The sequence below is a fragment of the Equus quagga genome, chromosome 11, assembly GCF_021613505.1.
Source record: "Equus quagga isolate Etosha38 chromosome 11, UCLA_HA_Equagga_1.0, whole genome shotgun sequence".
Taxonomy (NCBI): Eukaryota; Metazoa; Chordata; class Mammalia; order Perissodactyla; family Equidae; genus Equus; species Equus quagga.
The window spans coordinates 75222059-75232830 of record NC_060277.1 but is presented as its reverse complement, the minus strand read 5'-3'; the positions used below and the strand labels follow the sequence as shown (position 1 = coordinate 75232830).

The following is a 10772-nucleotide window of genomic DNA, read 5'->3' as shown; positions in this document are numbered from 1 at the left end:
GACCTGCCCTGCCCGGCTCTGCTAATGAGAGCTCAGCTGGAGGGAGGGGCGGGAAGTGGCTGGGGGCCAAGCCAAGGGGAAGCCTGCCACCCTGCCCTGCCAGGGTCCCTTCTCTGCCCCAACTAGGGGTCCTCGTGTCCTTCCCCTTCCAAGCCAAGCCTCCTCCCTCCTTCCCCTTTCCTCCAAAGAAGTGTTCAGTTTCCATTCCTGATGGGGAAGGAGTGACTCAGGCAGCAGCCCCTGTGGACAAAGGGCGGGCCTGGGTGCAGGTGGGGCTCATCACTGGCTCTCAGGGAGTCACTCCCAGGAAGCCCAGCTGCCCTTTGATTCGCCCTGTCCACAACCTGGGTGCCAGAGCCCATGTGAGCCTTTGCCAAGCAGAGGCTAAGAGAAGTAGCGTGAAAGCTGGAGCAGGGCCTTCGCTAAGGCGGTGGGAAGATTCTGCTGATGGAGCGTGTTGTCCGCGTGTCGATGCTCCTCCTTGAATTCCCAGGCCATGGGGAGAGTCAGCCCAGGCCTAGAGGTGGTCCGTCCAGGCTGGAAGACGATTTGGGGACCTCACTTTGCATGGTCTCTCCTGGGTGACATACAGTGTCTCTCCGTCCTCACCGTCTCTCTTGCTGACATACAGCAGGGCTGGCTGTGTGCTTTTTTTAAATTTTGAAATACACATGGGATTGAGCTCCTTGGGCCGATCTCAGGCTATTTCTTAGAAATTGAGGTGGACTTTCTGTACAAGTGAAAAGCACGGAATCCACGTGTATAGTTTGCTGAGTTTGACAGGTACACACATGCAAGTAGCCCCTTCTCTTATCAAGATAGAGAACATTTCTAGCGCCCCAGAAACATCCCTCCAGCCCCTTGTCAGGCCACCCCTACTCCTCCAGCGGCAACCACTGTCTGATTTCCTTCATCACAGATTTCTTGCATCTGTTCTAGAACTTCCTGTAAATGGAAGCATTCAGTGTGCACATTTTGTGTCTGCCTTCTTTGTCTCAGCAGAACATTTTTGAGACTTCTCTCTGTTGTGTTTGTCAGCGGTTTGTTCTTTTATTACCGCATGGTGTTCTGTTGTATGACCGCAGTAGGATTGTTCATCCACCTGCTTTCCATTGGACACTTGGGTTATTTATGAACAAAGCTGCGATGAAATTCTTGCACAGGTCTTTGTGTGGACATACGAGTTTATTTACTTTGGGTTAACACCTAGGGGTGGAATTTCTAGATTGTAAGGAAGGTACGTTTAACTTTATGAGAAAGTACCAGAACAATTTCCAACGCAGCTTACCTTTGTGGTGTGGTTTACCACTCTCCCCAGCAGTTAGTGAAGGTTCCAGTTGCTCCACACTCTTGCTAACATTTGGTGTTGTCAGTCTTTATAACTGTAGCGATTTTAGCAGGTTGATGAACAGGAGTTTTTAATTTGATGAAATCTATTTTATCTTTTTTCCTTCATGGTTGTGAGCTTTCGGGTGCTGTCTGGGAAGGCTTTGCCCATCCTCAGGATACAGACAACCTCCTATGTTTCTTTCCTAAAAGCTTTATAGTTTTAGGTTTTACATTTACATCTATGATCCATTTCTAGATTATTTTTTGTGTATGGTGAGCTGTGGATCAAGGTTGACTGTTTTCCATATACGTAGCTAGTGTGTCTAGCACCAGTTGTTAAAGAGGGTTTCTGGGGCTGGCCCCGTGGCCGAGTGGTTAAGTTCTCGGGCTCCGTTTCGGCAGCCTGGGGTTTCGCTGGTTCGGATCCTGGACGCGGACATGGCACCGCTCGTCAGGCCATGCTGAGGCGGCATACCACATGCCACAACTAGAAGGACCCATAACTAAAATATACAACTATGTACCGGAGGGATTTGGGGAGAAAAAGCAGAAAAAAAAAAAAAAAAGAAAGATTGGCAGCAGTTGTTAGCTCACGTGCCAATGGAAAAAAAAAGGGTTTCCTTTCCCCATTGAGTTGCTTTGGCGTCTTTGTTGAAAATCAATTGACCAAATAAGTCTGGGTGCATTTAAGGAATTTCTATTCTGTGTGACCTAATTGTCTTTACAACAATACTTTACTATCCTGCTTAGACGAGCATTAGAGTAAGTCATGGAATGAAGATAGAGTAAATGATCGTTGATCTTTGTTTCTCTTTGTTTCTCTTTTTTAAGATTGTTTTGACTCATCTAGATCCTCTACCTTTTCATATACATTTTAGAATCAGCTTGTTAATTCCCCCCCGACCCTTCAGAAAAAACTCTGCTGGGATTTTGATGTGATTTTGATGTGTGCTTGAGAAGAAGGTATATCCTACCGTTGTTGAGAGTACAGTTCCATAAATGACAATTAAATTGGGTTCATAGTGTTAAAATCACCCATCTCCTTAGTGATTTGTTGTCTGTTTGTTGTATTGATTATTGATAGGTTCCAGGACTCCCACAGATACCAAAATCCAGAGATGCTCCATTCCCAAGGGTGGGGTCACTGGGTGGGCATTAGGGGGGAAGAAGGGAGGAGCAGGGTCGCTCGTTTGGTCAGTTATCTAGGTCCCCCAGGGCTCTCTGAAAGACAGAACTTCATAGTGGGAACAGCCTCGTTCCTCACCTGGTTGTTTTGAGATTAGCTGTGGCCTACATCTGATGATACATTTATTCAAGCTGGGCGTCTTTGAAACGGACGCCTCAGCGATCCAAAGCTTATTGTCAGGCACTCACACCACCTTTTCCACAGAGGCCACACCATTTGACCTGCCCACCAACAGCGCCCAAGGGCTCCTTCTCCACATCCTCAGGAACCTGTCACTTTCTGGTTTTTTGACAGTCGCCATCCTAACAGGTGTGAAGTGGCAGACTCACACTTTGAACAGACCCTTCCGTCCATAGTGCAGAGAACAGAGAGCCTCAGACTCTCTGGGACTTTGAGTGACAGAGCTCTGAGATGGAACTTTCCCAAGGTCTGCTTCCCGCCTCCTTTAGCCCAGAACGAGGCCCTGGGACTGGATCGTGGTGACCCCACAGTGATGCCAGCCTGCCCAGGTCAACTGTGTCCTGGCACTGTGTGTTGAAGATGCCTCCCTAGTGTCATAATTAGTCTGAAAACTCACTGGCCTTGGGTTTGACTGTTGTCCCTCCCTGTAGGACGGGAGCAGAGGGCCCTGGGGCTCTCCTTTACGGCTGGAGTCACTGTGACTCACCCACCTTTGGGGTACATGGTGACCCCAAATGCTTGTTTCTGGTACTCTAGCTGTCCCCCTGTCTCCCTGGGCTCGGGGAGTCTTTCGGGTTTTTTAAAGAACTTATTGACATACTATGTACATAGAGTAAAATACACAGATCTAGTTTGCTGGATGAGTTTTTACTAACCTAAACAGGTGTGTGACTGCCATCCAGATTCAGCTCAGAACACTGCCAGCCCCAGAAGGCTCCTCAGGCCCCTCCAAGGGAAATCGCTATTCTGACCTGTTATCACGGGACCTGCTCATGTGTGTCTGGCTTCTTCTGCTCGACTGTGAGCTTCATTGATGTTGTTTCCTATGTCCGTGGCTCCTTTTGATTGCTGAGGGTATTCCATCGTATGAATACTGCAATTCGCTTCTTCTTTCTCCTGGTGGCGAACATTTGTATTTTTTCCAGTTTGGGGCTCTGGTGAGTCAAGCTGGTATGAACATGTGTATGTGTCTTTACCTCTCTTGGGTAAATATCTAGGAGTAGAACAGCCAGGACACAGGAGAGGTAGATATTTGACTGCACCACAATCCACCAAGAAGTTTCCAAAGTTACATTATTTTACACTTCAACCAGGCAACCAATGGGAGTTCCAGTTGTTTCCTATCCCAATCAATGATGACATTGTCCCTGTTGTCCCTGTTGTCAAAGAGAATTGCAAAGAATTTCCCCTCTGTTTCCTCCTTTCTGCTCCAGCTGTGCCTTCTGCCCCTTAAATCCAGTCAAATTCTGGGGGATCCAGGAATATGGTGGGGATGGAGGGTAAGTAGGGGGGACATGTGGCCTCAGTCTATGGGAGCACCTCAGAGAAGTCAGTCTTTGCAAATTCTGGTGCATTGAGCAAGGGGTAAGAAGGAAGAGGGGTGCAGACAGATGTGCGGCCCTGGGGCGCTTTCTACCCACTGGGGCCTGAATGACCCCGAACTGCTCATCCCTGGCTTGACCCCTGGGCCTCTCCCTACCTCACTGCAGCGACCTGCTTGATATCAACATTCCCAACCCACCCTCACTGCCTTGACCCAGCCTATCCAGCTAGTCTCTCTCATCAATCATGTCCCTTAACCAGGTGCTAGAGCCAATGAAGGACAGTTTATTTAATATGTCTCCCCACCCCCATGTCACTTGGGATGTTCTCTTATGTGCAAGACTTCTCCTGTCTCCATTCTGAAGCCCAGAAAAAAGGGAGGAAAGAGAAGAGAAGAAGGAGATAAACTCATAGAGAGGGGCTCAGAAGCTCCCAGGGCACCACAATACTCCTGGACAACAATCTCCATCCATTATGACACTTTCTCTTTGCAAAACATCTCTCTCTACATGATTATGTTTGTATAAGAGGAACAGAATTTTAAAAGGGAGACATACTTTTTCAAGAACCTAAGTATCCTCATATAGCTCAGGCTGCCACATGTGAGCTGTGTGACCTTGAGTATGGCCCTTAGACTCTCTGAGCCTCAGTTTCTCTGTGTGTAAAATGGGTATAACCAGGCCTTCCCCTCATCACCACCATGCACACAGGCATGTCCAGCCACAAAGGCCCTGTAAAGTAGCTCCAGTGTTTTCTGGACACTGACCGACCACCCTCAGGAGATAGTTACATACTAATGGGCAGAATCGTCTAGAAACTCACAGTCATGTCAGTGTGGTCAGGCTCTTTGGACCTCTGTGAACCAGATATGATTCAGTCTCAGGGGTGGATCACACAGGGAGAGAGAAGGAAGGGTCACTGGGGTGAGGAATGTCCACTTCCCTCTCCCCGGGTGCCACCCTCGCCCCTCCTTCCCCAGCAGTCTGCCTCTCTCTAGATTAACTTCCTCTTGCTCCTGGCCCCTCCCCATTGAATGACTTGTCAAACTGCCTTGGTTTCTGTTTCCTCGCTAAGTCCTTCCCAGTGCAGACAACTGCCCTCCTGGTGTGAAAAGCAGTGGTGGCCACAGAGGAGGCAGAGGGATGGCTTTCATCTGTGCCCAGCCTCCCTACCTGAACCCAGTGAGTGCCGGGCTGTGGGCGTGGGGCAGTGCTGGCCTGGGGGAAGCAGCTCTGGGGCTCTGAGGAAACAGCTCTTGGGAGGCAGGGGGCAGGGGAGGGGGCATCCTAGAGGACACAAGAAGGGCAGCAACGCCAGATGGGGCAATCCTGACACAGCCTCTGCTCCACGCTGGTCTCCCCTGTGCCTCTCAGGACTGGAGGGTGATGAGCACCAGGACTCGTGCGTGTGACAAAGGGTTCCTGAGCTCCCTCTGGGGGCCTGGTCCTATTCCTGGTGGAGGGGGTAGAAGACAGGTGTCTGTAATGACTAGAAGAGTGATGTTTTGTTTGCATGAAGGCGGTAACAGGACTTCTGGGGAGGGTGACAACCCAGCATGGCAGTCGAGGGCACTTACTTTGGAGCTGGCCTTCCTGGGTTCAGCCACTGACTAGTTGGATGACCTCAGGCAAGTTCCTTTGACCTCTGTGTACCTCAGTTTCCACATCTGTAGAATGGGGTGACCCTGTCCCCCTCCCAGGGTTGGGGTGAGGATGGAGGGAGGCAGCATCTCTAGGGTGCCTGCACTGCGCCCGGCACACACGGCTTCAGAAGGGCTCAGTGTTGGCAGGAGTCTGGGTGCAGCAGGGAAGGCTCCTGAGGAGCTGATGCTACCTGAATGAGGTCAGGAGGCCAGGGCAGGTCCAGGGTGTCTGCAGAGGGGCCGTCTCAGGGTTGAGAGGAGTGGGGCTGTCCCTGCAGTGTGGGGCACAGAGGGCGGCCTTTTGCACCTTTGTGCCACCTGTGTGGAGGCCCTGTCTGCAGGCGGCCTCGTTTCAACCCCATGAGGCTTGTCATCCCCGAGTCACACAGGGAAGAACTGAGGCTCAGAGAGGTTGGGGCCACAGGACACAGGTCCCCAATTGTAAGAGACAGAGAAGGAAGGTGACTTGATTTACCCCAGAGGAGGGAGGTGCCCACAGAGAGTGACAATGGGGAAGGCAGGCAGCAGAGCCTCCAGGAAGAATGTGTCCCCCTGGGCACATTCTCCATCAGATGGGGGCCCTGGAGCCCCAGCCAGGCCCTGCCACTCTACCCTTCTGGTGATTGGTTTTTACTTTCCAGTCCTTGGATTCAAAAGCCAGGTTTTTTGGGGCTGGCCCCGTGGCCAAGTGGTTAAGTTCGTGCTCTCCGCTGCAGGCGGCCCAGTGTTTCATTGGTTCGGATCCTGGGCGCGAACATGGCACTGCTCGTCGGGCCACGCTGAGGCGGCGTCCCACGTGCCACAACTAGCAGGACCCACAACGAAGAATATACAACTATGTACCGGGGGGCTTTGGGGAGAAAAAGGAAAAAAATAAAATCTTTAAAAAAAAAAAAAGCCAGGTTTTTCAGATCAGAAGGACAGTCCTCCTGTGGGCAGCATAGAGCTCAGACAGGGCCTTGGAAGCCGGACAGGAAAGAGGACGGGTGGAGTCCCCACGGGCGCCGGGGGCTCCCTGGGGACCCGCTGACCTCCAACAGCAGGGACCACACTCCTGCCTCCAAAGTATGGTGGGAAAGGCACACGGCCGGCTGCGCTGCTCAGTCCCAGCTCCTCAGAGGCCCGGGACGAGGCTGCGGCCACAGGCAGGACAGGACTCGCTGTTTGGTCCTGGGAAGTGCTCGGTGAGCCAGGAGCCAGGATGTTCTGTGCTTCATGGTGAGAAGGAGGCTGTGTGGTGGTTACAAGCATGGGTGCTGGCGTTCAAACCCCACTCTATCACTCACCAGCTGTGTGGCTTTGGGCAAGTTACCACACCTTGCGTGCTTCAGTTTCCTCGTCTGTGAAGGTGGCACTGATAATGACCTGGGTGGTTGTGAGGATAACGAGGTAATGCAGACAGGGAAGGTCGCCACCAGAAGGGCCTCGGGACCTCTGGGCAGCAGCGCCCTCTGGCGGTAAGCCTCCTGCAGGTGAGCTCCCTCTGCCAGGGGGGCTGGGGGCCCTCTGGTGACACTGGGCCTCCAGAAGGAGGCTGCCCACCCTCTGCCTGTAGGGCCTGGCTCTGCTGTCTGCACTTCTGGACAGGAAGGAAAGGAAAAGTTCTCAGGCTCCAGGCACGGCCAGAGGAGACAGCAGTTCTGAGCCGGCACAGGGATGAAGTCACCCTGATGCCAACAGCGGCCGCTGTCAAGGCTGCGAGCCAAGGGCTTTCCAGGCGGCTCCTCGTCTAATCCTCCTAAGACCACGGCCAGGCTGGGGCTCTGGTGCCGCCGTCCCACGGAGGGAACTGGGTGCAGACAGGTCAGTGACCGCCCAACAGCAGAGCTGCCAGCACAGGAGCTGGAGGCAAGCCCAGGCCTGTGGACCATACAACCAGCACAAAACCCACCCTCCTGCGCCATACAGAGCAAGAGTGTCATTGCCTGCCGAGATCCCTCCCTCACACACACACACGTGTATGCACACGCATGCACGCACGCACGCGCACACACACATACAAACACACACACTCACACACTGGTCCAAATTCAACCAGCAGCCTGGTTGGCCAGGCTTAAAACAACACAAATTTGTTCTCTCACTTCTGGAGGTCAGAAGTCTAGAACCAAAGTGTCAGCTGGGGGCGCTGCTCCGTGGCGGAGTGGTTAATTTCGCACGCTCCACTTCAGCGGCCCAGGGTTTTGCTGGTTCAGATCCTGGGTGTGCACATGGCACAGCTCATCAGGCCACGCTGAGGCAGTGTCCCACATGCCCAAACTGGAAGGACCCACAACCAAAATAGACAACTATGTACTGGGGGGATTTGGGGAGAAAAAGCAGAAAAAATAAAAAGTAGAAGAAAGTGTCAGCACGGCTGTTTCCTTCTCGAGGTTTCAGAGGAGAATCTGTCTTCTCTCTGCAGGTTGTCCCCTTCTCTGGGAAAATCCAAGGGGGTCTCCAGGAGGGACTTCAGATCACCGTCATTGGCACCATTTTACCTTTCAATGGAACCAGGTACCTGGAACTGTGGTTTCTCTGCAGCCTCTCCCCTTAGCAACCATGGCACCTGTCAGCTCAGGATGGTTCACCCAGCACCGTCCGAGCTGCCTGCACCTGGACAGGCCGGAGGTGTAGGGCCCAGCCCCTACCAACACTGAATGGAACCACTGCCATCTGCCAATAGCACGCGGGCACCATTAACATAGAGTCCCTGTAGACATAGGGATGATGGGAGCTCGCAGCCTAAGGAGAGAAGCGGGCAAGCCCAGAGGCAGGCGATCATGTTACAGGGTTGAACTCTGCACACCATGACCCAGACGCGCAAGATCTCCCTTCCTCTACTTCCCATAACTGACCTCATCTATTTCCAAACCCGCATTTGGCTAATGTTGAAATTTTTAAACTTGCCATCAAATGTAATTTGATGCAAGTTCTCATGCCTGGAGAGCTCATATTCATCCTTGCCTCTCCTTGCATGTTATTTTATTTATTTTTTGGTTACCCCTCCCCTTTTAGACCCCATCTTTGAAGGTATATTCCCATCAATTTCACATATCCTTTAAATTTGTTCTCTTCTTTCCCAATTGAGCAGACGTGGGCCGGCCTCCAATGAGTGTCCACTTGGTGCTGAAGGCTCTTCTAGACACATTTCCCAACTTCTATCTTTGACTCAAGTTTATAGTTAGTTTCCAAGACCTGTGCTTCTTGCTGCTAGCATCAATACTATTCCTTACCCATTATCGACTTATTTCTAGAAAAAGCACACTGTAAAGGCAAAATGCAATAATTGCCCAAAAACACACTAAGTGCTAATTAGGTGAACTAAAGGATGGCAACAAACTGAGGAAGGCAGGTCCTATACAAGTTCCCAGACAGATGCCAGTCAAAGGCGAGGCCCCCCCGCTTTCCCGCCATTGGTGGAAACCAGGCTACTGGTGACTCTCTGATTTCCCTTGTCTAGGTTTGCTGTGAACTTTCAGATTGGCAGCAGCGACAATGACATTGCCTTCCACTTCAACCCTCGGTTTGAAAACGGCGGTTATTTGGTCTGCAACACGAAGCAGAACGGATGCTGGGGGCCGGAGGAGAGGAAGATGCATCTGCCCTTTCAGAGGGGGAGTCCTTTTGAGCTCATCTTCCTGGTGCAGAGCTCACATTTCCAGGTGAGCAGGAGCTCTCCTCCCCTCCCTCCCTCTGCCTGTCCCCTCAGCGCCAACAGGCCTGGGGAAGAGCCTTGAAATAGTCACACCCATTGAGATCTGGCTGAACAACACCATAGACAGATGACAGGACCATTTCCTTTAAGGGTGTTACTGATGGCTGCAGGCTCCTTACGCACCTTCACCTGCATCTACAGGTGCCCCTGTTCCTTCTTTTCCTCAGGAACTAAGAACCAGATAAGTTACCTTGGTGTTTTTTGGCCTCTTGGGTCTTCAAAATCAGAGTTAATTCCATTCCTCTGCTGTAGCCATTGGTCCATCCAGGTCCTGAGATCATGTGTTTTTCAGTAACATTGTTGCAGCCTTTATCTAGGTTCTATTAATGGCTTATTTTGCCTTGTCTCTGGGTTTGGGAAGACGGGAGGGGGTTGAGTATATCTGGTGTCTGCGCTTCTTCGTGAAGGTGCATGTTCCCATCCCCTCCATGTGCAACCCGAGGTCACCTCTCCTCTGTTTGCTATGAACATTTTTAGGCATATTTAAATAATGCCTCAGCCTGAGCAATATTAGACACACAAACCTACTGCAATAAATGAACCACCATAAGATCTAAAAAGCCGACAAGCAGAGCAAGCAGAGATTGAGTGTGGATGCCCTTTGGATCCCACGTGTGTTCATTCAACTGGCACTGCTCTGGCGGTTGGTGCCCCCAACCTGCAGGGGATGGATGTGAAAACCAGATGCCGGTCTTAATTTCTAGAAGCAGGGGTCCTTGAGGCCCAAATGTTCTCCCCGCCTGAGCCTGGGACCCCTCTCCTGGAACTTGTGCTCTTCTTGGCAGGTGATGTTGAACGGGAGCCACTTTGTGCAGTACCCACACCGTGTGCCCTTCCACCGCGTGGACACCCTGTCTATCAACGGCATCGTGCAGCTGTTCTCCATCAGCTTCCAGGTCAGATAGTCCACCTGGCACCTGTCCCAGGGGGTGGGGGCAGGGCTCAGTCTAGCTGTGCCTAGGCTCTGTCAGGTGAGCTCAAACCCGGATGACTCTGGGGCCACACCTCTAACTCCCCTGTCCCGTCCTTCTGGTGTCACTGTCTCTGTCCAAAACAGCTGCCTCAATCTCCCAGACTCCTAGGTCTCTCCATGCCCAAATGTCTTCCCTCAGGGGTAGAGAGATGGAGAGACAGAGAGATGGAGAGAGATGGAAAGAGAAGAGAGAGATGGAGAAAGAGAGAGAGGGAGACAGAGATGGAGAGAGAGAGAGAGAGCTAGAGAGAGGTGGACAGAGAGGTAGAGAGAGAGAGAGATGGAGAGAGAGGAGAGCAGGAGAGAGAGGGAAAGAGAAAGAGAAAGGTGTGTAGACAGAGAGAGAGAGAGAGGACCATCCTGCTGTCACCTACTGGAGCTTAATAGTCCCCGCTGCCCCTCCATGTGGTCCTGAGCACCTTCCTGGCCAACCACCCCTCCC

General features: G+C 51.8%; 1 protein-coding gene across 4 annotated transcripts in view; it reads left to right on the top strand.

The window, feature by feature from the left end:
- The first annotated feature begins 5091 nt into the window (after window positions 1-5091).
- The window catches only part of LOC124247960 (galectin-9C-like), a 12191-nt gene continuing 6510 nt past the window's right edge, over window positions 5092-10772 (top strand). For all 4 annotated transcript variants that reach the window (XM_046677860.1, XM_046677859.1, XM_046677858.1 and 1 more), the window contains exons 1-4: window positions 5092-5199; window positions 8065-8156; window positions 9103-9304; window positions 10143-10253. In XM_046677860.1, coding sequence (XP_046533816.1) covers window positions 5161-5199; window positions 8065-8156; window positions 9103-9304; window positions 10143-10253 — 444 coding nt within the window. In that variant the 5' untranslated portion in view covers window positions 5092-5160. The remainder of the gene's footprint in view (window positions 5200-8064; window positions 8157-9102; window positions 9305-10142; window positions 10254-10772) is intronic.